Here is a 27,642-nt window from a genome sequence, read left to right as displayed (position 1 = left end):
CAGAAAAAAGATTTTTGGGTGCTCTGGTTTCTGTCTTCTAGAAAGAAGACATGGGGTTCCAGATTCTTTTAAGGAAAAAGTCCCTAAAAAACAAAAGACTCTGGATAGAAACTAACATGTAGAAGAGCTGTTACTTTGATTGTGTTCTTATTCTCATTTCACCACAGTAGAGATTTCAAGGAATTTCTTCCTCCAGAAGAGATCTGGGACTTTTCTCTCTTGATTAGGGCATCTCACACCTAGTGGAAAAGATCATGCCCTTTTTACATTTTTGGGTGTATTCTCATTTGTGTAAGTTTTCTGATCTCTGTTATTGATTTGGATAGACATGTTATTTACGTGTGTGGCCTTTGTACAACTTGCATGGGGGGGAGGGAATCAAGACTTAGACCTATAGCTTGGGGCGATTCTATCCCAATAACATCAATTAGGATTTTAACTTGAGCCTCTAGACTAACAATATTTAAGGTGTCACACTGATGTGATTCTAACTTTTACTCTTTCTTTGGGAAGAACAGTGGCCAGCCTTAAAGTCCTAATCTCCTGCTTCTCCCTTAATAGGAATCAAAAATTCTCCTGGGAGAACGGTGGGTAGAGGAGATTCTAGAGAGTTCTAGACAGACTCATGTGGACACATATAACGTATATGAGACACACACTTTCACACTTTGCATGAGGAAGGATGTCACACTGAAGCAAGGAGGTCACTGGGATAAAGAGGTCTAAGACAGGGGCCGCTAGGTGGCGCAGTGGATAAGCACCAGCTCTGAAGTCAAGAGGACCCGAGTTCAAATCTCAGACGCTTAAAGCTTCCCAGCTGTGTGGCCCTGGGCAAGTCACTTAACCCCGATTGTTTCATTAAAACAAAAAAAAAAAAGGAGTTTTATTCTGGAATTAAATAAGAGAGATAAAAGGATAGAAATAGAACCAGTTAAAAAAAGTTGCGAGGATAAAGTTCCAAATAAGGGAGAGTTTTCTAACAATTTGAGTTGTCAAAAAGAAACGACAACGGAAGGTTTTTTTTTTGTTTGTTTGGTTTTTTTTGGTAATATAATGCCCGAAGTTCCCCTCCTGCCCCCCAAAATAAACAAGGGGAGGGAGTTCTTCCTCATTACTAGAACTGTTCAGGGATGCATTGTAGAGGGGGCGGCAGCCTGAGGAGGCTGGACAAAATAAAATGATTTCTGAGATTTTTTTGATTTTTGTCACGCTCTCCTGCCAGGCCCTCCACTGATCTCATCCGCACCAGACAACCTGGCGCGGACGTTCTAAGCATCCTCTCCCTCCCTTTCCCTTTCTCCCTCTCCCCATCCTTATCTCTCAGGGGGCGGGGCTTAGACGGCGCTCCGAGCCTCCCATTCCACAAGACCAGCAGGAGGGGGTGGGGAAAGTGGGCGGGGCTTAGACGGCGCTCCCAGCCTCCCATTCCACAAGCCCAGCAGGAGGGGGTGGGGAAAGTGGGCGGGGCCTGTGTGGTTCTGTTGAAACGGGTAAGGGAGAAAGGAGGAATGCACGCGTCAGACCTTCCTGTTTCTGACCGGAGTACTATTAGGGAGGGACCGGAAGTAGAAAGAAGCCTCCCGCGCTTCGGTTTCCGGCCACCTCAGCGGGGAAGAGGAGACGAAGGCGGAGGGAGCTACCGGAGCAAAGGGCTGAGCGGCCGTCGGGAGTGGAGACTATCGCGGCTGCCGTCGTCGGGAGTATCGGCTTCCCTGTAAGCAGAGGAAATGGTGTTGCTGACGATGATCGCCCGAGTGGCGGACGGGCTCCCGCTGGCGGCCTCTATGCAGGAAGACGAGCAGGTGAGGGGAGGTGGTGCGACCCGCCCCCTACTCCCCCGAGAACCCCGAGCCTCGGTTCCCCGTCTCCCGAGCTGTGGGGGCTGGGACGAGTGCACTCGCGGTAGCCCCCGGCCAGGGTGAGCGGGTCCCGCCTTGGGGAGGACATTGCGTCTCTGACCGCACGTGTTGCCGTGGGCTGGGGAGAAAGTTGTTACATCCCGCGGGTCCTTCGGGGGGAGGGGCGTGGCTGCGCCCGCGGCCCGACTTCATTGAATTTAACTGGAAACCATCGCTTTGCTCCGGTGAAAGAGACTGGAAATGACCCTGACACGCGTCTGACCCCTGGACGAGTTACGTGTTCTCCGAGCCTCCCTTCTCTTATCGGGAAAGTAGGGCCTGCCGCTAATCTTTGACCCAGCTCTCTGGAATCGCTAGGTGGCTGATGAGGAAGTGCGGCTGAATGATTTTAATTAATTAATTAAATGCTTGGGAGGAAGAGATTTCTATGTGGATTAAAGTTAGAGGATGAGAAGATTTAAATTCTTGCCTGGTTTAAATCTTGAAAAAAAATCTCAAAAATAGGAGGGAAGTAACGTTTTTCTTATGATTTAAGCTCAGTTCAGAAGACACTTGGATATTGACTGCCTGCCCATGGTCATGGACTACTTTAAGTCCCGCTATTTGATTTTCTCAGATTTGTGCCAAACGAAGCCCTGGCAGGTCCCATCAGCCATTAAAGATCGGAAATCTCGAGAGCTGGGAATGGTGTCAGAGGTCATTGATTATAATGCCCTCTTCTTCGGATCGGGTTCTCTGACCTCTCCTCGAGAACCCCTTATTTTACAAGATGATTCTTGGACACCTCTAATTTTCCTTATATTGAGCATAAATCTGCTCTTTTTTCCCTCCCTATTCTTGAAATTGCTTTGTTCTTAAAGTTCTGTCCCGAAGTTCAAACAGAATAGATCTATTTAGCAGGGACCTCTTCAGATACAGGGAGACTGCGCTCCTGTGGCCCCCTTTTGTCTTCCCTTTGCTGAGGTAACTGCAGCTCTTGCAAGGAGTGGCTCTATGTCATTAGCCACCCTGAACACAATCCTTTGTATTTACTCTTCTTAAAATGTGGTGCCTGGGGGGCAGCTAGGGGGCGCAGTGGATAGAGCACCAGCCTTGAATTCAGGAGGACCCCAGTTCAAATCTGGTCTCCGACACTTAACACTTCCTGGCTGTGTGACCCTGGGCAAGTCACTTAACTCCCGCTTCAGGGGGGGAAAAAATGTGGTGCCTGAAATTGACTACAGTACAGTGAATGGACTGGGACCGATCTGTCATTTCTTTTGTTCTGCAATCACAGTCCAGTAAACTTCTGGCTTTTTCTTATGAGCAACAAAGCTCTTCATGTCAAATGACAACATCTAAAGTCCAACCTAGGTAAGTTCAGAGAAATTGATTATCCCACATTTGGTTAGCATAGGATGGATTCTTCTGATTCTAGCAGCCCATGAAAGACCTAAGGGAAGTATTGTGGTTGAAATTATCATGATCTTCTCAGCATGTTTGCTCTCTTAATGTTCGAGGCCCTATGCATAAGTGAAATTTTGAGAAAAAAGCATATCTCAGGTACTTATGTATGTTCTTTTCAATCGAGTCCAACTTTCTGTGACCCTATGTGGGGGTTTTCTTGACAGAGGTACTGGGGTGGTTTGCATTTCCTTGTCCAGATGAGGAAACTGATGCAAACAGTGACTTGTCCAGAGATGCACAGGTCGTAAGTGTGTGAAGCCGGATTTGAATTTGGGAAAATGAGATTTTCTAATTCCAGGTCTAACATTGTGCACTGCACCACCTAAGCAAGTACCTATGCTAAGGGCTATACAAAGACAATATCCTGTGGTAAAGTAGCATTGGAGTGAAAAGCCAGGAGACCTGAGTTCTAATCCTGACTGATCCTGATTGTTTAATATGGGACACATCACTTCATTTTTTGAAGCTATAAATATGGATAATGACAATTGTTTCTTAGTACCTACCTCACATAATTGTTATGTAGAAAGGGTTTTGCAAAACATAAAATTTAATGTAAACGTGAGTTGTACTATTGAGATTGATGAAATAGGATCCAGTGCCATCTTAGATTTTTTTCTTCCATATTCATAGTATCCATGGTGGGAAGAAAAGGACAAAAGTGTATTTGTAGATGAGGTAACTGAAGCTCAAACTGTGATTTGTCGAGGGCAATTATACAGTTAGGAACTTCTAGAAGTGTCCCCACTTAATATTTCCTTAATTTTACTAGCCACTCTCTGCCCTACCTCATAACTAAAGACTTTTATCAAGGATCGAAAGATTAAATGACTAAAGATTTGATCTTTTCTGTATCTCATACAAAGCCTGACGTCCTTAATGAGCCGTAGACTATTGTCCCACATAGCTAGAGATGAAGCCTATGGAGATCATGATGTTTTCAGTTACCATCAGAAATAGCATCTTTGGTCTATTAGCACTTGCGGAAACACATTTCAGAAATGGCACTTTCTGATTTTACATTTGAAAACTGACATACAGGTGAATAACTTCAAAGGTTTGAAATGACAACTTAAGGAAAAAGGAATAGAAACTATATGGCAGTTCCAAAGTAGCTGCTTTTATTGGAATCAAAAGACATAATAGGAAAAGTTTTAACTAATCCAAAGGATTAGCATATTTGATAATCTTATTGTTAAAATTGGCTATTTAGCTTTTATGTAAATTAAAGTTTAGGAAAGGATAACACAAATGAAATTTCATGCATCTGTTTTTAGATAACTAAGGCAACCAAAATTTAAGAAGAAACTTAAAAGGATTGAAACTGTTTCTTAACAGAAGTGAAAACAATGTTGGAAAAGGCCACAGAATCCAGAGTTAAGTTGACGTAAGAGAAGTAAAATCAGCTAATAATAGGTATGCTTTTCCAGCTCTGAAATAATAGAATAGATATTTGTTCTTTCTAATCTCTGAAATTATGAAATAGTGGAAAGATCACTGCTTAGTCATGAGACCTAGCTTTGCTGATTTGGAAACTAATTTTGTACAAGATAGATACTTTCTCTGGGTTCATTTTCTCATTTGTAAAAGCATACCTATTAGATGTGTAAAATGTACATTGTACAAATGTAAAATTTGTAAAAATTTGTAAAATTTGGCATTACTGTAGTTCATTTCAGTGCAAAAAAAATTTCTAATCCAGAATGCAATATTTGCGAATCAAGCTGAATCATGTTGATCCCCAGCCATGTAATAAATTCAAAGTATTTTCTGTTCAGCTTAGTGTAAGTGTTAAACCATTCTTGGTCTGCCTCTCTCATCCTCTTATCTTCTTTTATTACATACATCTGTGCCTTTGTTGACATTGTCCCCTGTGGTTGTAATAGAAGTCCTTTCCTATTTACAAACAAATGTTAAAATCTTTCCTTTCTTTCTGGATTTATCTCAGATGCTACTTCATTTATAAAGTCTTTCCTGAGCCTCTTAGATTGAAGGATCACATTGTTTTTGTTTGTTTGTTTTTTGTTTTGTTTTGTTTTAGAGACTTTTTTTTACTTAAGATATGTTTTGTATTGTAAGTTTTTTTTTGTTTTGTTTTGTTTTGTTTTTTTTTTGTAGATATGCTTTCTTTTTCTCACTGGATTGTCTTCTAGAGTAGAGCTTTTATCTTATATCTCATCTTAGTATCTCCAGTGCCTAAGCACTTAAATATTTATTTGATATGAATGAATTTAGATGAGCCAGTTAAAACAATACATCTTTATTAGGACTTTTCTCAGACCAATTTAATGAAATCAGAAGTGGGATGAGCACTTTTTCTTGGAGCAAATGTATAATCCATAAAATTATTTCCTGCTTGAAGTTAGAACAAAGTTTTATAAATAGGAAATAGACATTTCAATCCATTTTGCAGTTAATTTGCCATATGCTAGGGTGCTAAGAACCAAGCATATAAAGGCAAGATGCATGTGTAAGGTCTGCAGAATAAACATAAGGTAATGGGAAAGGGAGATATTAGGAGCTGGGAACAACAAGAAAGACCTGGTGCAGAAAAAAGCTATAGCTTTTGAGCTGGATTCTAAGAAAGCAAGAGAGAGGGCTTTCTAGGTCTTGATCAGCTCGTGTAGGTCCAGAAATAGCTCAGCAGTGGTGTGTGAAACTACTTTGGTTGAACTAAAGTTTGCGAAGGAGGATTATGTGTGATAAGGCTGGAAAGAAAGGTTTGTTAGATCTAAGATGTGGGGCATCTTAAAGACCATATAGAGGAATTTGGTTTTGACCCTAGAGATAATAGGGAGCCACTGGCATTTATTGAGCTAAGGGTGAAAACCTATGATTTAGGAGTGCCATTTTGGTGCTCGATAGATTGGAAAAAGGCTATTTCAGAAGTCCAGGTGAGAAATGTTGAGGTTTTGAACACTGGATTCTGTGTGTGAATAGAGAAAAGGTCATGGATATGAGAAATGTGGAGATAAAATTGGTAAGACTTGGCAAAGGAGTAAATACATGGGTGAGGAGCAGAAGGTCTCAGGTTGGTAGTGCCCTTGACAGAAAAAGAAAGGTTTGCAAAGGAGAGAGGGACAGGAGTGTCTGAGGAAAGATTGTGTATTCTGTTTGGGAGAGATGCCTACGGGAAATTCAAATAGAAATTTCCAGGAGGCAGTTAATCTGGGAGGCAGGCCAGGACTGATGGATGGATCTGGAAGTCATCAGCAGTAAAGTGATCATTAAACCCATAAAGGCTCTGAGAGAAGATCAAGAGGCAACAGAAGAAGGCCTGGGACCTAGCCTTGTGATACATGCTCCCTGTTTGAGAAAACAGTATGCATCCCATGATTAAGAATTTCCCTCTTAAACTTCCTCTCCAGGCAGTTCCAGGACTGTGACCTGAAGCAGCAGGAAATCCTCACACAGGGATGAACAGTGGTTTGAAAGCTGTGTCCTCCTCGATGCTTAGCTAGAGTGTGTGGACACAAGGAGATGCCTACTCTTCACACAGATGGTTTGCTCTGCGCCTAATCCCCCTTCTTTTCATTCAGGCTCTCCTTAGATCCTCCTCCTTTTCTGGCCTGCCCTCCCTAATTGAGCTGTGTTCCTCCCTCTTAAATTAGCTTGACCGTTTAGCAGAGACAAACAATAGCGGAGCAGCAGGTAAATCTACCCCCAGGGGAAGGCCAAAGGGAGTTTCAAGTCAGCAGTTCATTACTAGTACAGCTGAATTTTTAAAAGCCAGTTATTGAACATCTACCCTCATTGCTTTGGAGGAAGGTTCTTGGTACCTCTGACCTTTGGCCACCGTTTGAGGTAAACAGAAACTGAAGATGAAAACCAAGCTCAGCACTCTTATAGGGCCAGCAGATGGCATATGATAGTGCTCCGTGTTCAGTCTAAGGCAGTAAAATAAAAACTTGTACTGCCTAGAACAGTCTCTGTATCTTAATTTACTTTTCAAAAGACCCTGGGTTTTGTTTTAGAATTTATCTGGGGATTTTATCCCATTCTATCTCATTATACTGCTTGCAGTCACTTTTTTTTTTTTTGCCCCTTCCTTCAGTTCGGTGAATAGGAAATAGGATAAAGAAGAAGAACATGTTCTAAAGGGGACTGGCATAGTGGAGTACTATGTGAACCAAGTTTAAAAATAAGCAACATCTATAAAGCAATATTTATGTTTTATCTTGGGAGATTGGGATCTATCAGAGCTATCAAATCTGGGTTCTTGAGCTTAAAACTATGAACCATAATATTAAATAATACATGAGACCCTCAAAAACAAGGTCCCACAAGAGAGCTCATAAGTATATCCATGTTATCTTCAACATAGAGAAGAGCTAATCCAATTCCAATTGATCAATGATGGATCAGCTACATCCAGAAAAGGAACACTGGGAAATGAGTGTAAACTGTGAGCAGTTTTTTGTTGTTGTTTTTTTGTTTTTCTTTCCAGATTATTTTTACCTTCCGAATACAATTCTTCCTTTGCAACAACAACAACAACAAAATTCAGTTCTGCCCATATATATTGTACCTAGCATATACTATAAGATATTTAATATGTATGGGAATGTCTGCCATCTAGGGGAGGGGGTGGAGGGAAGGAGGGGAAAAATTCGGAACAGAAGGGAGTACAAGGGATAATGTTGTAAAAAAAAAAAATTACCTATGCATATGTACTGTCAAAAAAAAGTTATAATTATAAAATTAATTTAAAAAATAGTTTTCCAAAAAAAAAAGTATATCCATGTGAGTAAAGATTGTCATTCATTGTATCTCCAGCACAGCACAATGCTTGGCACAATTAATACTTAATAAAATACTTAATTGATCAGAAGATCAAAAGTTATTATAAAAATGTGGATAACACTATAAATTATTTGTGCAACATGAAAAAGATTTCAGTTACCCTGTAATGCATATATACAGAAAACAAAACAAAACACACATTCCTTTAAACACAATTTTTTTAATATGTGAAGAAGTCAGTGCAATTTAGTGAGATCTGTTTATTGTAAAACAAGAATTTGATGTTTAATTTACATTTATGTTTTTAATTTCACTTGGCCTTCCAAGTGAGCACTTGATATCTCTGGTCATGGGCATGTTTTAATATACCTATGAAAATATTACTTCACAAGAAGACTCATTGCAAGATCTATTTTAAATAGTAAAGTAGTTCTGCTAAGATAATTTGGAGTGAGGAGGGACTTTTATTTGATAAAATTATAGAAAAATGCTGCCATGTACTAAAGTTTATTAATAATATTCTATTCTCCATTTCCAAATTTCATCCCATTTTTTTTTTTTAACAAACTGAAGATGCACAAAGGTGGAATGAAGGACACAAAAGCCTCATTGGTGTTATGCCCTAGCATAGGATTAGCTGTTAGCTGTTATTAAGCAATTGGGTCAGATACAAGCAGAGAAGATAGAATAAAAATCTATTAAAACATAATTTCAAGTGAGATTGTACAGAGATTGACAAATAATATCAATGGTCAGAATAATAACAGAATTTTTTTGGTTTGTTTTAAATAGATGTATCTTAAGAGATAATATCAAATTATGAGATTTCAGGTACCAGTTGCAACTTTAAATCCAAGCATAGTCCTCTCTGGACTCCTCTTAACTTACCTCTAAAATACATTATTAATCTTATTTATTTTTGAGAAAAGTGCTTTAAAAATATGTTACTGTTATATCCTCAGAATTTTGGAGTTAGATGGGATTTAATTTGGTCTGCAAAAATTAGGAAGTTGCACTAGATAATTATTCGGATAAGTAAGGTCCATTTTGGGCCTAAATCTTAAAATCTTGCCTTGCTCTCCTCTATATGTAAATTTGTCACTTGAGAGCCATGTTACTATTTTAAAGGCATTCACTTTTTATTCCAAACTTTTTTACAGCCTATACTTTTCTTCATTGTTCACAAGCTGCTGAAAATGGTTTTGGACATATGGGAATGTTTGCTACCACAATGAAGCCCCTTTTAAAGATAGATAAGTGCAGTGAAAGTTATAGAAATAGGAGAGGAGTAAGAACAAGTAGAAAATAAAAATTTCCTTTGGATAGTAAAATTGCTTGCAATTTAAATCTTGGAAAAAATGTATAAGTTTAGTATATGCCAAATGAGGTTTGATTGGTATTCTCTAACATCATTAAGGAACATTATTTGTGTTAAAGCAAGGATTACCCCTCATGATATCCATCTAAAATATACCCTAAAATTTCCTAGTTTGTTTTAGTCCTAAATTTATCTAAACCCTATTGAACTTATTTATATTTTCAGTCTTTACTATTTCTTGAACTAACTAATGACTTTGTTTCATACTTAGTACACAACAATATATGGTAAAACCTTAGGCAGTAGGGTTACTCTGACTAGCTAAGTGTTTTTGTTTTGAAATGTGGCTCTGAAAGAAACACTAAAATTTGTATATTGACCATTTTTGAGTATAGATGACATTAAACTGCATTTCCTACTTCTGTACCCTCTTAAATAGAATGTATAGAATATAATTTTTTTTTGGGAAGGGTCATCGTGAGTATCGAAGTGCTTTAGAATAGGGCTTCTTAAATTTTTTCCACTCATAACCCCATTTTTTAGGCAGAGAAATTTTTACATGACCCCAGTGTATATAATTATACAAAATAGACAAACAAATGAAACATTTACCGATCATAAATCATAATTTTGTGACCCCACAAAGGGTTTCAATCCACAGTTTAAGAAGTTTTGCTTTAGAAAATCATAATGGCAGCTGTGTAAAGAATGGGCTGGATGAGGAGAGACTTTAATCAGAAATGCCAATTAAAGAAGGCTGTTGCAATAGTCCAGGTGAAAGATGATGAGGACTTGAAGTAAGATGGTAATTGTGAAAGTAGAGAAAAGGTGACAGGTGTTTATAGGTAGGTCAATCAGTCATGGTTGGACACAGCTTTGTGAAGATGACATTGAGACTGAGAACCTGTCTGACTGGAAGAGTAGTAGTTGATGTGCAGGGAAGTTTGGAGGAGGATTTGAGATCTGTGTCAGAAGCCTCATCATTGTCGATTGTGGGGGTGCTGGGCAGTTGCTATGTGATGTGTCTCACTGTGCCATAGTTGGCTGTTTCCTACACCTCTGGGAGTCAGGGTGTAGGCCCCACTTTGGAGATCCTAAAGGAGTAATCCTAATTACTAATAAAAAAAAAAAAATGATGTTACTTTTTGCCAAGAGATTTGACTTTAGATTTGACAACACAGGTGGATATTTTAGCTTAGCCTGTTTTCTGTCTTTAAGGTAATTATCTGTGACAAAACATCAGTTCAATCACATGATAAATTTTTTAATCATGTGGAACCATAGCAAAAGCCTTTTGAAAATATAATAGTTATGTATACTAGTTCTACCTAGTCACTTATTTGCCTTTTATTTATTTACCTAACTATATTATTAATTATAGCTTAGTGAGATGTAATTTCCCTTACATTGACTTTCCCCATTTTCTTAAATTATTAATAGTCCAACCTTTTTTTCCCCCTTTTTCTTTTTCCCCAGATCTGAAATTCAGACTCACCAATCTCTAGCTCTCAGAGTGTCCCCTTGAACTTCTTAGATAAGGTGATATGGTATTGGGAGGTTCCTGTCATAATGCGGAACCATCCTTTGATATTTCTAGTTTATTAGTATTTATAAATAGCATTATCTTGAATGAGCTCATATGTGGCATGTGGCATAGAGCAAGAGGTTTGGCTTAAAGTGGCCTGCATTCTCTCCAGGCTCTATTTGCTATCTGTGAATTCTTAGGCAAGATGTTTTCTTTCTCATTTCCTCATCTATGAAATGAGAAGGCTGGATTAATGAACTTTTAAGGGCCTCCTAGCTCTAGGCTATACCATCTGTGATCTATAATAGGTAGATTAAGTAGGAAACATGATATATTGCCAACCACAATATTTATAGTTGTATACTAGGAAAGATTATTTTTCTCATCTTGTAAATGAATGAATTCAGGTTATAAGAACATGGGCCATAGAGCAAACCAGTTTGGAAGCTTCATTTTGGTCTTCATGTCCAATAAGATATGTATCTAGCTACTAAATTATGTATAGTTAGCTAATGTAAATTTTCTTCAGTGACTTTAAGTTGTGCTATTGAAAATGGTTTCCGATTCCCATAAAAACATAATGAATGCAAAGTATTCTACAAATATTAAAACCCTCTATAGGAGTAAGTTCTAATTGTTGATTTTTGAAGTGAAGGGTCCCATTTAGAGTCTTTTCAGAAGCAGGTTCATGGTACAGCTCATTGATAACTTTGTGGTGGGTTGTTCTTTCATGGATTTTTAATTTTTCTTTCAGTCTGGCCGGGATCTTCAACAGTACCAGAGTCAGGCCAAGCAACTTTTTCGCAAGTTGAATGAACAGTCCCCTACAAGATGTACCTTGGAAGCAGGAGCCATGACTTTTCAGTGAGTATGACTGATGTATCTGTTTATTATCATTTGAGTGAAGTATAGCAATCTAACTGGGGATAATTAACCAGAATGATGGAATCTAATTGGAAGATGCGGACTTAAGGGAATAGAATATGTTGTGAGGAAAATTAAGCAAGAGCACCTCATTCCAAAGAAGAAAATAGTAACTGTCCTCTCTTCTCTGCCCCCCATCTCCAACCAAATTCACCTCTTTTGCAACATTTAACTATTCAGGAATCTTTCATTTATTAAAACTTAATTCAGATAAGTATATTAAGTGTAGTAAATATCACCTAAATAGAAAATGTTTTATCAAATAAAAGAAAAAAAGGGTTTGCATTGTTCCATGACACTTGTAAATGGGGCTTTTAAGAATAGCTTGATTTTAATACCATGAATGACACATTTGTAATCGAAGGACAAAAAGAAAATAATTTCTAAGACATCCGTGGAAACGTCTCTGCCTCTTTTGAAAACTTGATTCTTGTTGCCTTCATTTAGAGAACTTAGGCGAATTTGACCCACATTTGCCAGGTTTTATTGAAGGTTACAAATACAGGTAAAAAGGAAGTGAAGAGCTTCACAGATATTTGGGAGAAGAGAAAGGTAATTAGTTTCAACAAACATTTACACCTCTGTCACATGTAGGGAAGTGGACATACAAAGACAAATGAAACAGGCCTTCCTCTCTAAGAGCTAGTGTTACAGTTGGGGAAACATGTGCAAGGATGAGTATATACTGGGAAGAATCTGAGAAAGATCAGAGTTCTGAGAGGCGGAGGAGGAGGAAGTTCCTTCTGCCCTACCGTCCTGAGGGGGAAATGTCCAGCAGACTTTGCAAAGGTGGAGAGATGGAAGGTAGAATGGCTAGTAGTTCCCTTCACCTGGGACATGAGGGCATGAAAAGGGCTGACTCAAGATAAGTCTTTCATGAGCCAGATTAAGGAGGGTTTTAAAGGTCAAGTTGAGGAGTTTATAAGGAACCTTGGCAGATTTTTGACCAAGAGAGTCACATGATCACACACCTGTGAAAATAGTAATTTGGCAGAAGATACTGAAGGAGAGAATGTGTTTGAAGGGGCTGGTTTAGTAAGGTGCTGTTGTAAGAGGCCTGGCAGTAGATGGCAAGCATGCAGATCAATACCAAAGGCAAGAGAATGGATGTATAGAGGCCAAGAAAAGGGATAAAAAAAAAACAAAAAGAAAGCCAAGCTGTGATAGCAAACAGTTGCATGATTTGTGTTGGTCACTGTTAATCAGTGCCTAGACTGGTAACAGTATAGAGAGCACTGGGACAGAAAGTGTGGACTTAAGTGTTATCAGTTTGGTACATCTTTGATCCAAGGATGAGAACCTCTTGCATAAACTAACCTAGTCCCACACCAGAGGGAGTGTAAATAAAGTAGATTTACATATATAGCTAACTTTAAAATTATCCATAGTAATGTAATAAGTATTAGGAATAGCATAATAGATTCACAAATACAGTTTTAAACTCTTCCCATACCAGATACAAGATCTTGGAACTGCTGACTCATTGATCTGTTTCACCTCCACACTTATCCCTTTATCTAGCTACTAAATGAAATATAATGGGAAGATTGAAGGATAAGAGGGATGAATAAATAAGGAATGCTAACAGTATTTTAAACTGAATAATTTAGAAGATCATAAATAAGCACTTAGTGCTGGGACAGATTGTAGTTGAGGTACTCTGAGTACTCTTTAAGGTCAGCCACAAATTAGTTTTTCTTTCTTTTTATATCCATAATACACTTAACCTACTGACTTTGCTTAGCTTACATGTCACTGTACTTTTTTGGTTTTCTTCATATTTCTCTGTTTCATCTCTGACTTTTGGCGTGCCCTCTTTCACATTGTGCACCATTGTGCATGTATTTCTTACATGCTTTTTTTGGTCTTCTGTTCACATTTCCTGACCTTCCTTTTTCCATTTGGCCTTCCCATGTAACAAAGAGAAATAGTTAAGGAAAGCCAGTGAATGCCATATTCTGCCCTATTAGTCCCCTACTTCTTTATTGAGTAGATGAAAGGGCCTTGATCATCTGTTCTTCAGGACCAAAACAAATCATTATAATTGCTTAGAGTTCAATTCTTTTTTTGGTATCTTTTATATTTTCATTATAATTCCAGTCACATATATTGTTCTCTTGGTCAACTTCTTAGGGGTACCTATTAAATATGCACCAAAATTCCATTCTATCCTCACCATGTGAGGCCAGGCTAGTCCTGGCTGAGCCAATATGGGAGTTCAAATGTTACCTAGCATTTCTACGCTGATTCACAGCCTTATGTCTGCACTAGTATGGATTCAGATTAATTCTGAAAAGAGAACTTAATGATGGCTACAATTTGGAGGATGAAAAAGCAGATTTAAAAAAACTTAGAAGATTTCTAGTCTGAGAGACCAAGGAAAAAAACCACTGATGTTGGAGAAAGATGAAAAATATGAGTTTACTTTGTGGAAATTGTGTGAATGGAAGAGTCGAACTGAAAATAAAAGATTTGAGAGTCATCCATACAAAGTGGATTCAAATGCAAAGATTGAATGGGTTGGTGCCTTGAAATCAGGCTAGAAATAGGTAGGAAGCAAATTGTAGTTAGTCTTTAATTGTCCTCTTGTTTTCTTTAACTTTTCTTTAACTGTTACCTCTCACTTATCCCCCACATCCAGTTTGATTACCAGGATTTATGAATTTTACTTTTGTATTATCTTACTCATCCCTTTTCAATTCCTACTACCACCAGCCTGGTTAACGTAAAGTCCTTTTTGCTATTTTTTACTGGATAGGTAGGAAAGAGCCAGTTTATGAAGAGCTTTAAAAGCCAAACACAGAGTTTTATAGGCAGCTGAAATTTATTAAATAGAGAGTGATGTAGTCAGGGAAGCTTTTGGAAGATTGACTTGACAGTTGGAGGATATACTGGAATGAGGGCAGGGAGTCTTAATATCCAGGAACATTTTGTAAAAGTCCATTGGTAAGGTGATGAGGGTGGTAGCAATGTCAGTGAAAAGAAGCAGCATACATAAAAGATGTTGCAAAGACTGAAATGACAGGCTTTGAAAGCTATTGGGTAGTGGGTGTAGGAATGAATGTAAAGTCTAGATTGGGAGTCCAAGTAACAGAGAGTAGTGGTGCCTTCAACCATAAGAGAGTAGGATTTGGAGAAGAAAGATATTGGGATTTAGTTTTGAATATGTTAAGTTTAAGATGTCTACTGGACATCCAGTTCAAGCTGTCCAATAGGGGCTTGATGGAGTCAAAATGATGGAGTGAGAAATGCCATTTTTGGTCTAGCTTCCCGGCAAACTTCCTCCACAACAACCTAGAAAATGTACCAGACCAAATTCTGTGTAGGACAGCCAGGAAAAAGTCACAGTGTCTCACTCTTCCAGTCCAGGACAGCTTAGGAAGGGAGAGAGTTCTACCAGCACTGGGGTAGGGGTTGCTCAGGAATGGATGGCAGCTGGAGCAGGCGTGTTCTAGGATCTAGAGACCAAGGGGAACACTGGAGTAGTTTGGGTAGAAAGAGAACCTAAGGGATCTGAACTAGCACTGGGTACAAGAATGAGCACTGTCTGAAATTTTTTTGGTCTATTATCCATTTCTGGATAACTAAAATAGGAGCCCAGACCACCAGAGAGCCAGTGATTCTTTGGTTCTGAATCTAGCAGAGCCTGGCAGTATTATAACAGTGACTGAACTGAGCATCAGTCTGTAGAAATTCAATCATAGGGAATTGTGAATACATCCAGCCATTCTGGAGAGCAGTTTGGAACTATGCTCAAAAAGTTATCAAACTGTGCATATACCCTTTGATCCAGCAGCGTTGCTACTGGGTTTGTATCCCAAAGAGATCTTAAAGAAGGGAAAGGGACCTGTATGTGCAAGAATGTTTGTGGCAGCCCTCTTTGTAGTGATCAGAAACTGGAAACTGAGTGGGTGCCCATCAATTGGAGAATGGTTGGTAAATTGTGGTTTATGAATATTATGGAATATTATTGTTCTGTCAGAAATAACCAACAGGATGATTTCAGAAAGGCCTGGAGAGACTTACATGAACTGATGCTGAGTGAAATGAGCAGGACCAGGAGATAATTATATACTTCAACAACAATACTGTATCATGATCAATTCTGATGGACATGGCCCTCCAAAATGAGATGAACCAAATTAGTGCCATCTGTTCAATAATGAAGAGAACCAGCTACACCCAGCGAAAGAACTTTGGGAAATTAGTGTGAACCACTACATAGCATTTCCATTCCCTCTGTTTTTGTCTGCTTGCATTTTTATTTCCTTCTCGGGTTAATTTTACCTTATTTCTAAGTCTGATTTTTCTTGTGCAGCAAAACAACTGTATGGACATATATACATATATTGTATTTAACATATATTTTAACATTTAACATGTATTGGTCTACCTGCCATCTGGGGAAGAGGATGGGGGAAAGATGGGGAAAAGTTGGAACAGAAGGTTTTGCAAGGGTCAATGCTGAAAAATCACCCATGCATAGATCTTGTAAATAAAAAACTATAATAATAATAATAATAATAAAAAAACCACAGAAATAAATTCAACCATACACAAGTCAGTAGGCCCGTTTTGGAGAGGTCAGACCAAGAGAACTGTGGATCATACCACTCTGGAAACATTGAAAACTCTCAGGCTCTTAGACCCAACTGTGAAAGCAGCAGGATAATATGAAAGGACAAAAAGGCCAAACGGGTCCTCTCTGTACTTCCCATGCCCCCCCACCAGATGTAAACAGAGTTCAGCACTAAAGTCCAGGTCAAGAAAGGAGGCTGACAGAATGAGCATGCAAAAAACCCAACTGTTAAGAATACTCTGGAAACGGAGAAACTCAAAATTCAAACATAGAAGACAGTTTCAAAACACAAGCAAAACCTTAAAAATGCAGATTGAACACAAGCCCCCAAAAGAATTCCCAGAAGAATTAAAGAAGGAACTAAAAAATGATCTTAAAAACCAGTTGAGAGCTACGGTATAAAAATATAAAAAGAAAATTAACAGCTTGGTAAAAGAGGTACAAAATCTTAATGGAGAAAACTCCTTGAAAATTAAAATTAGCCAAACAGAAGCTAATAACTCTTATGAGACATGAAGAAACAATAAAGTCAAGATTAAAAACAAAATAGAAAAAAATATAAATTATGTCATAAGAAAAACAATTGACCTGGAAAATAGATCAAAGGAGTGATAATTTGAGAATCATCAAGCTACTTGAAACACATTGACAACAATAACAAAGAACCTGAACAGCCCGTTTCAGGAAATTGTGAAGGAAAACTCTTAGCAATCTTAGAACCAGAAAGTAAAGTAGAAATTAAAAGAATCTTCTTTCACCTTCTGAAAGAAACTCCCAAGAATATTATAACGCTTAAGCTGTTAAATCAACGAAAAAATACTGCAAGTGGTTAGAAAGAATTTAAGTGCCATTGAGTCACAGTCAAAAACACACACGATCTGGCAGCCATCAAAGTAATGGAAAAGTGGGTTTGAAATGTGATATTCCAGAAGGCAGAGAATATAGGCTTAAAACTAAGAATTAACTCATCCTTCAAAAATGAGTGTAATATTATTGAGGAGGTAGAGTAGGTGTGGGTGTGGGGAATGGACCTTTAATGAAAGAGAGGGCTTATAAACATTCCTCATGAAAAGACCAGAACTGATTAGAAAATTTGACAGTCAAACACTGGAGTTAAGAGGAGATCTGATGACAGTTTAAAATGTGAGATGAATTGGGGACAAAAGTTAAAACTGGACTGGTAAATCTAAGAGTCATCTGTATAGATATAATAATATAATAATTGAGATTCCAAAAAGAAATAATAGAGGAAGAGAAAAGAAGATAAGGAAAGAGCCATAGGGAGACTTCTATAGTAGTTATGTTGCTGAAGGTTCAACTAAGGACCCTAACAAGGAATGGTCACACTGATAGGAGAAGAATCAGGAGAGAATAATGTCATGAAAACAGGGAAAACAAGAGTATCAAATTGAAGCAGTTGGTCAATAATCTCAAAAGCTATAGAGGTCAGAAAGGATTGAGAAGAGGCCATTAAAGTTGTCATTTAAGAGATCTTTGGTGGAGGGAGATGGTTTTTTAATTCCATAAATTTTAAAAAGAGAAAACATTAGGTGATGGATCTTAAGAAGACGACAATCCTTATACATTTATGTTTATATAAATATTTATAGCAGCATTTTTTGTTATAGCAAACATTTGGAGACAAAATTGATGCCCATTGATTGAGTAATGTATAAACAAACTGTAGTTTGTGAAAGTAACGGAGTGTTACTATTCTATAAGAAATGATAAATAAAATTAATAGCATAGCGAGAAGCATGAAAAGATCTGCATGAATTGTAAGAAAACATAGCCAATGGTGTAAATGGAAAGAACAATCACACACAAATCAAATGTGAATGTAGCAAAATTATGAAAATCAAGAATGATTTGAAAGCAGGCACATGGAAGAAGGAGGTCCACAGGTATTGCACATTGCACATGTTTTTGAACTTTTTCCAATGTACCACTCTTTTCCTTTCTCTGTTTTTCTTTCCTTCCCTCCTTCCTTTTGCTTTCTTAGAAAGGGAAACACTGGGGAAAATTGAAGATGTCTATAAAAAAGAAAAGATATTTTTAAAATTTTTTTTTCATAAAGAGAAATCATTAGCAAATTTGAAAAAAGCAGCTTCAAATGAAAGATGAGGTATATGAAGTCAGCAGACAATTAAGATGAGAGTGGGAACCTATTGAAAGCTGCCTTGTCAAGGCCAACAAAGGGAGGGGTTGTATAGGATGAGTGCTAGCAGGGATGTGCTGTTAGAGTAGTTTCCTAACTGGCCTCCCAGCCACTAGTCTCTTTACTTTTCCAGTATAGACTTCTCATCCCATTATGTATGGTCTTCCTAAGGCATTTATTCCATCACTGTTCGACTCCCCATTGTCTGCAAGTTCAACTCCTTCCATTGTGTTGTGCCTATCATACCTGGATTTAAAATGAATTCCACCCACATCTTCACTTATTGAAGTGTTTTCCTTCCTTTCTCATCCATGAAACTCTGACCTTTCTTTTGAAATTATACCAGTCTATAGCTCAATTTTGTGGCCTAAAAGGAAAGATTTTTTTTTTTTTTTTTTGTATGCTTGTATCCCCAGCACCTAGTACATCCCTTATCACATAGTAAGTATATAAGATGTGATTGTTGAATTGAATTTATTTAAAACTGAGACAGTAGTATGATTTGGACCAAATTATCTCAAGTCACTTCCATTATTCTAGGGTTGGCATCTAGTTTTTAAGTACATTTTTAAAAGTTCACTTTGCCATTTCAAGGTTTAATAGGGAGGGATAATAAATATTAATCTTAGGATGGATGGATTTGCAAGTAAGAATTTTCAAATAATAATTTTAGATGTATAGAAGATATTTTAAGTGAATTTTGTGTTACTAATAAGAACAGTTTTAATAGATTGTATCTAAAACTTTTAAAGTAATAAAGTACTATATAGATAAATTACTCCTGCTTTTGGAATCATACTTCAGCTAATGGAAAAATTACTATTTTTTAGCCTAAAGAGCATGTAGTTTATAATGTCTTTTGGTTTTCCAGCCTGAAGGAATAGGTAAGAGCCCTCTTGTGGTATATGAGAACTTAAGAGGGCACTTGCATTCTAGAAACTACATTGAGTTTATGGTTACTTTTTTGATTTATCTTTCCAGTTACATTATCGAGCAAGGAGTATGTTACCTGGTTTTGTGTGAAGCTGGTTTCCCCAAAAAGTTGGCATTTGCCTACCTTGAGGATTTGCACTCTGAATTTGATGAACAACATGGAAAGAAGGTGCCCACTGTCTCCAGACCTTACTCCTTCATTGAATTTGGTGAGCTTTTAACTTGTACTGTACTATTGATGAATCACACAGGAAGTTCTTTGCCTTATTAAAGAATTGTGCTATCATTTTAAGGCTTAGAACTTTATTATTTTTGTTCGTTATGTTTCTCAGAAAAAATCAGCATTCTTTTTTGTACAAAAGCCTAAACAATGTAATTCAGTCTCTTGGTCTCGTTCTCTTAGAAAATGTTAGTCCTTTTTAGCTCCTGATCTCCTCTTATTACATACAGCATAAGCATCGTGGAACATAGCTAAAGGTGGTGCTAAAGATCTCAAGTTACAAATTAGTCACAATGGGTCTTTGTTTTCCTAGAGTAAGATTTGTGGACTTATCCAGAGTCCCAGAAGTAGTTTCAGATCAGTGTCTGTGTCAGAAGCTGTCCCCATATATGATGAAATATCCATTGTCTTTTCATCTGTTGAGAGATAGGAAAATATTCCTCACATGTGAAGGAATGAATAGGACAAGCATGCCAACATCAGCTTCAGGTTGTGGAAAGTCATATCTTTTAGATAATGAGGGAAACACCTACTTTAGTTAGCAAAGTAGAACATTTCCCAGGGTAGTGCATGAAATTGGGTTAAGCATCCATCCATCTGTGAACCTGCCTGCCTAGATCATTGTGTGTCTTTGAAAATATAAGTAAGAAAAAAAAATGCTTAAAGTTTGAGGTATCTATTAGTCTTGTATTCTGGAGATTTAAAGGGATTTGGGTTAGCATGACTTTTCAGAAATGGTGAATGTGGAAAAGAATATATTGTATAATTTGAGAAAAATTTTAGCATGTGCTTATTTTTTGCTATATTTTAAAAATAGATTAGTTTTTGAAATTTTACCTGTTCACAAATATACAGCTCTAATTGAATAAGGAACAAGTTAGCTTAACTTTAAAGAAAATAACCCCACAAATGACATCTTAATAAAAGTGGAAGGAAATTAAAGCTGTCATTATTGTTGAGGACTGTAGGGAGTAAGAATATGAAAGTAGGGTGGTAAGAATAAAAGCAGTAAGCAATGAGAGTTTTTGTAAAACTTGATTTTTAAAATGTGATTTATCTGTAAATGTAAGAGTTCTAAAGTTAAACATGTATGTTAGAGAAAGTGATAGTTACTGGAAGATAGCTGGAGAATACTTTAAACAGATAGTTTTCAACTTTTAAAAATTGAAATGACAAATGCAGATATAGTGCAGCCTTTTTTTCTTAAAATATAAGGGTCTGTACTGTAAAAAAGCAGCCAAAAATTAAGTTTTCATTGTTACCTGACTTGTTATTCTTGACCACTAAAAGTTTTTGCAATACAGTTTGAGAAGTCCCACTTTGAAGCAAATCATGCTAGTATGTATTTTTGCTTCTACCTGCCCCTCTTTTTTGTTTTGTTGTAGTTTTTTTTTTTTTTATGTCGCACCACATTGCATGCCGTGATCTCTGAGAATAGGTGATAATAGTGGCTGATAAGATAGCTATTTTTAGTAGGATTTTTAGTTTAAACTAGATCTAAACCAAATTTTTTTGCTGTCTTAATGAGGAAAGTGGTCCATCAGCTTATTTGAATTCCTTTAGATTGTGCAAATGCTGCATAAGGATCCTTGTCCCTCTAATTTCTTCCCTCTTAGAAAAAGAGCAATTCATTATCAAACATTTTTTAGATGCTCTAACAAGGGGAAAGTTTCTTCCAAAATATATTTTATGTCTTCATGAACACCCTTTCAGAAATGCCCTAAAATGAGTTGTTTTGTGATGTTCTGTGTCCCCTGGATATGGGCTTTAGGGTACTTTTGAGCCCGCATGAAAATATTTGTCAGTGACAACTTGCTTCATCTTTCCAGATACTTACATTCAGAAAACCAAAAAACTGTACATTGACAGCCGTGCACGGAGGAACCTGGGCTCCATCAACACTGAACTACAGGATGTGCAGAGAATCATGGTGGCTAATATTGAAGAAGTCTTACAGCGAGGGGAAGCACTTTCAGGTATCTCTCTCCTAAGAGCAATAGGGTTCTAAATAACAGGACGCCCTTAATTCAGAAAGATGAGTAAATGGATTAAAGGGTACTTGCAGCATATCTTATTTTATCAAGAGTTCACCTGATTAATAGTAGAATGAAGCTACCAGAATAATTAGTATTTCATTAGTATCTGCAATGTATTGAGCTCATACATCTCAGGGGCAGTTTCTCAAGGCTCCAAATATATTATCATCTAAAAAACATATACAAGTTAAGGGAAATAGGGAAAAGCTTTTGAGTACTTATTGAAATTGAAATTTGTCTCTCGCTTGATTTCTCTTACTCGGTTTTTTGCCCCTTCTAATCCAATGTCTCTCAGGTTACTCTAGTCTTTTCAAATGCTACTTATATCATATTGTCCTGACCTGTCTTGTCCTGGCCTCTAGATTTGTTTGGATGAAATCCAAATTTCCTAGTTGAATATTCAAGTCCTCCACATTTTTGGTTCTGATTTCCCTTTCCACACATCACCCACTATTTTTCTGCACTTGCCTATTGGTACAATCAGAGCAATTTTCTTAACTTTCCTTTATTCATCCTTACTTCTTACCATAATGAATACTGTAACACTCCCTCCTTCCCCCTTTATTTCAAATTTTATCCAAATTTTATCTATTTTTCAAGGTTTGGCTTAACTCCTGTTGCCTCCTAAGAAGCAAAAGGAAATCAGGCTTATTCAAGAGAATAATTTTAAACAATTCTGGCTGGTGGCAGGTACTTTGTGTTGAGCCTTTTTATACTAGGATAATGTCTCTTTGAGACTCTTCTTCCTCAGCTTCAAAGTTCATGGATTATTATTACTCCAAAGCTTACCAAGATCTGGAAAAATGTCTTTAGTTGCTTTCAAAAAGATCTGTCTCTCAGCTTGCTGCTTCTCTGGCTTTTATCATTTCAGGTGTTCAGAAGGCACTGGAATGCATTTTCCATGCCAAAAGTCTCCTTTTTTGCAATTTTTCTTAGCCCTTTTAGTGATAAACAAGCAGTAAGGTTCTTTGTACCATTATCTGCCATTTTAAAAATTCATTTTCCTGCCAAATTTGCCACATTCTTGCATTTTTTTTTTACTTTATCTCATAGATCTAATGGGTAACTTAAAAGTAACTATAATGTCCACATTTAGTTAATATTGCAAAAAAAAGAAACCAAACCCACTATATTTCTCCAAAAAACATTCTCTAAGGAACACTCTTGCAGAATCAGCTTAAGAAGGAAGTTTTACAAAACTTCAGTAGGGAAAGAGGTTGCACTCTTTTTTTTGTTGTTGTTGCTGAGGCAATTGGGGTTAAGTGACTTGCCCAGGATCACACAGCTAGGAAGTAATACACGTCTGAGGTCAAATTTGAACTCAAGTCCTCCTGACTTCAGAACTGGTGCTCTATCCACTACACCAACTAGCTGCCCCAAAGGTTGCACTCTTAAAGCTATTTCCACTTTGGCTATAGGAATATTTGTGTTATTCAGATATTGGGATAGAAACCTAGTTTCTAATCCTGTGTTTAACTTAGTGTTGTTTCCCTAAACCTTTCAGCAATTAATTATAAAAATTCCTGGGGATGTTGAGAAAGTATTCCTATTATTTCTTCTGTAAGAGAGGCCCTTGTTAATGGGGAAGGGCACAACAAAGTTTAGTAAATGGAATATTGGTGATATGCAAATATGTTGTTGTAGTTATTAGATATATTTACAGTGAAATATAGGAATTTCCATCACATTATGTTTTGGGAAATAATTTCATGTTCACTTTCATGACAGTTTTGTTATGAAGAAATTTAATAACTTGTTAAAGGATATTAGTTAAGTCAGTGGTAGAATTAGGTTTAAAAATTGGAGTCTATATCCATAAGACTTAGCATATGGGCAACAAAGAAGCATAAATACATACATGGAGTCAGTTTTCAAAGAATTTGAATGTGATTTTTAAAGTCTATAAAATAGCCATCTTTAAATATTTAACAAATGTTTGTGGCTTAGTGATTCAAAATCTACAGTTATAGGAATGAATAATCCTTCCACAGAGCCATCAGTCAGACTTTTTATTTAGTGTTTACTGTGTGCCAGGCACTATGCTAAATGTTGGGGGTACAAAAAAAAGACAAAATGCTGTCTGATTCCTCAGTTTGTACTCTAGAAGGGGAGATAACATGTACACATAGAATTATATGAGTAATATATACAGAAGATCATTTTATGTAATACAGATTGCCTTAGTTCAAATAGTTCATCTTCCATGCTCAGCCTTTTGAGGATGAGCCTTGGGTGATCATCTAGGCTGATCCTCAGTAGCTAACATAAGAATCTTTGTAGCCTGATGGCTCCTTTGCTGGCTTCATTCTTTTGGCCTGGCCTTCCAAAATACAGGGTTACTTGCAGGCCACAGAGGAATTAATTCATAGTGTCAGATTGGAGCACATAAGCATTTCCTAGAAAAAAAGGCTTATAGTTGATATAATGGGCAGAATATTGGATTTGCAATTGAGAACCCCCCATCACGTAGTAGTTGTGTGACCATGGATAAGTCACTTAATTTCTTAGAGCCTCAATTTTCCTTATTTTTAAAATGGGAATTAAAAAGACTTGTATTGTCTACCTCCCAGAGTTGTAAGAAAAGCATTATGTAAACCTGAAAACACCTCAAAAAAGGAGTCAGTGCACTCACTCTTTGTCATGGATTAGTAATTTGTGATTAGACTTGAATTTAAATGCTTAGAGGTTTCAAATTCATTGTGTTTTTTAGTTCACTAAGGGATGACCTTTTATTTCTGCCCATCTTGTGGAGAATCTTTCAGAATTGTCTAGTTCATTTCCCCGCTTTAGATAGAAGGAAAGTTTCTTTCCATGTTCTAAACGGAACTTTTGCACACTAGGCTCTAAATATAGCATGAGGAGGAGATTGGGCTAAGCTCACACTGCTCCAGGACTCTGAATAAATTGCTGATTTCATCTTCCTTGACTTCCAGTTAGCTTTGTCTTCTAAAACTGAATGTATATAACTTAGTCTTTGATGTTTTAGAAGGTTCTTTAGGATACAGTGACACAGGACTGACCCATCATCATCAGTGATCATTATACAGCCTTCTTCTACCTCTCAGTGTTCTGTTTAGAACTTGAATAATGGAAACTTATTAATAATGTTTTTATTATGAAAAAGGGATCCTAAAGCTCCCTTAGTAGTGGCTTCTTTGTGTTTTTACTGGTTTATTTCCGCATACTCTTAAAATGCAAAAAAAGTATTCTAGATTGTCATTTCCTAAAGGATTTATTTCTGTTATTGATGAGGGGATATTGATTTGTTACATTTATACACTTTTTTTTTTTTAATGTCATGAACTTCTATCACAGTCTAATGAAACTTCTGAACCTCAGAATAATGTTTTTAAATGCATAAAATAAACATACAGGATGACAAAAACTAATTCTATCAAAATGCAGGTTATCAGAATATTTAAAAATAAATTTGCAGACTCGAAGAACTCCCATGGAGCTAGTTTATAATTTAAGAGTTGTCCAATTCTGGTCTAGCTTTTTCTCTTACTCCTAAATTAATTTCGCTGATATTCTCAGTGAAATATGTGCTATTCATAGAAACTATATCACTTATCCCATGTCACAATAAAACAGGAGGAGGAAAAAGGTGCTTTTATTTTAATTAAGAGAATGTTAGCAAAAGGTCTCTTCAGCTAATTTGTCTTTATTCCTTTTCTACTTTTTGACAGCATTGGATTCCAAAGCCAACAATTTGTCCAGTTTGTCCAAGAAATACCGTCAGGATGCGAAGTATTTGAACATGCGTTCCACCTACGCCAAACTTGCGGCAGTTGCTGTGTTTTTTATCATGTTGATAGTGTATGTACGATTCTGGTGGCTTTGAGCAGGTGAATGCCATCCTTGGCAGGGGAGAGCTGAAACATGGCACGTGTATATTTGCAGGACGCTGAATGCACAGGGCTGTGCATTAGGATTCAAATGGGACTTGTGACTTCGGAGACCTAGAAAGAAAGCAAGTGTCCTGAATGCCATAGGCCACCCCTCATTTAGTGAAGCTTAACCCTCTCCAGAAGGTCTTGCTGGGGACTCCAGACTTTCTCTGGGTGGCAAACTGTATGTGTTAGGGAACAGTAGACTTCCCCTTCTCTCCATAAATTCTGAACCCTTAGGCAGCATTGACTAGGGCATTCCCTTTCTAGAACAGATCCATCAGTGGGAATTGCACTAATCAACCTATCTTGGCACCACTTCATTACTTCTTTTAGAGAAGGCAGCCCCAATGGAAACTGTTGACCACCAGTGAACATTCCTGATGTGGGTAATATTTTTTTTTTTTTTTTTAAATCTGAATCTTCAATAGTCATTCAAACAAGACTCCTGTATGTGAAGGCTGATTTCTGTACATATCTTAAATGTCTTTTTCTTCCTGTGAGAAGATAACTTTGTTGTTTTCCTTTTCTGATATTTTGCTTATTGCACAATTGCTTTGGGGTTAAATGAATATTAAATTGAGATGCCTTGAAATTACACTGTATCCCCTCCCTGACTAGGAAAGTAACAGGTTTTCTATAGCATAATCTTTAAACATAAAATTTAAACTATTGTGGGAAGTTCTTGATTTCCTTCCTTAACATCCTGCTTCATATAATACGGGGGAGAGAGAGTATCTGAATACTATTAACTGGATAGAGGCTCAGCACTTACTCTTGCTCCTCTTATTTCCATTTATTTTTATTTCTATTTTTACATTTTTGTTTTTTCCCTTGTATATTTCTATGATAAGGGGATGGAGGGAGGGAAGGCACAAAAGATTACTTGGATCAAGAGTCCCAAGTTTCATAACCAGCATTTTCAGGTATAATCCAGATTATAAAATAGAAAATGTTCATATAAGGAATTGTAAAGAATGTAAGTATGTAAGGAATCAGTTTTTGATTTCAGTTTTTCTGTGAGTTTCATTACATATATTTTTAACCAAGGAAGTCTGTCAGAATTATCAGTGTTCCTCCTGTTTGTGTATACTTTCTAAGAAAGTAATCTTTCTAAGTATAGAATCTCATTTATTGTATTTTTTATAGCTAATAGAATGGAATCTGACCTCACATCCACTATTTTTCCCACCTTGGTGCTCTTTCTTATGCACTTGGCTCTCTTGTTTCTCTCACCCCTAGAGTGATAGAAGTTTCCTTTTACTTTTGGAGGTGGGATTTTTGGAATAGAGAAAATTGATGCAGCGTATTTAGTATCTTCTCCCTAAAGGACAAACATAGTTTCAGAAAAGGATGAGATTAAGCAGCTTAATCCTCAGCACTTTAAAAATGTCTTTAGTTTACTATGTTTGGTAGCTGTGAATCTCTACCTAAAAAAGGTTATTATCCAAGGTCCAAGCCCTGTTTCCTGATTAGGAGTTGGGAGGGAATCACTTTCCCATAATAGAAGACAAAGAAAGAGATTTGATTTGTCTCTCCTGATTTACATAGAACTCTCTGAGAAAGCTTGGTATAGTGGCAACTATTATGGCTCCAGCATGGATAGGAATCTTCAAACCTTCCCAGAAACTAGGCCACTCAAACAGGTAGGTGAAAGCTGATTTCTGTACATATTTTAACGTCTTTTTCTTCCTGTGAGAAGTTAACTAGGACTATAGTTCACCAGAAACTGGCCCCAGATCAAAACAATTGGTAATTAGTTTTTTGTTTTTTTTTTGAGTAGTCCAAAGTTGTTCTTTTTAAAGAAATAGTCCCCCCCCTGCCCCCCCCAGATCTTACCTTTATATGCGGCTGAATGTTCCTGCTATGTAGGTCTGTGAGAGGCTGAAGATTGAACCCAATATGCTCCCTAAGATTTGGTGCCATTCAGGAGAGAAGGATGTGGCAGCTTGATGAAAATCAAATGCTGCCACCTGAGAGTCAGCAATGAAATAAATTTCTTCTAAGAACA

General features: G+C 37.2%; 1 protein-coding gene across 1 annotated transcript; it reads left to right on the top strand.

The window, feature by feature from the left end:
* The first annotated feature begins 1,480 nt into the window (after nt 1-1,480).
* On the top strand, nt 1,481-27,642 carry SEC22B (SEC22 homolog B, vesicle trafficking protein). Its single transcript, XM_074263253.1, has 5 exons — nt 1,481-1,802; nt 11,646-11,755; nt 19,534-19,694; nt 21,535-21,681; nt 25,431-27,642. Exons 1-5 carry the CDS (start codon nt 1,728-1,730, stop codon nt 25,583-25,585), a joined length of 648 nt encoding a protein of 215 aa, XP_074119354.1. The 5' UTR covers nt 1,481-1,727; the 3' UTR covers nt 25,586-27,642.

This window comes from Sminthopsis crassicaudata, chromosome 4 (genome assembly GCF_048593235.1).
Source record: "Sminthopsis crassicaudata isolate SCR6 chromosome 4, ASM4859323v1, whole genome shotgun sequence".
NCBI lineage: Eukaryota > Metazoa > Chordata > Mammalia > Dasyuromorphia > Dasyuridae > Sminthopsis > Sminthopsis crassicaudata.
This window is presented reverse-complemented; position numbering and strand designations above follow the sequence as displayed.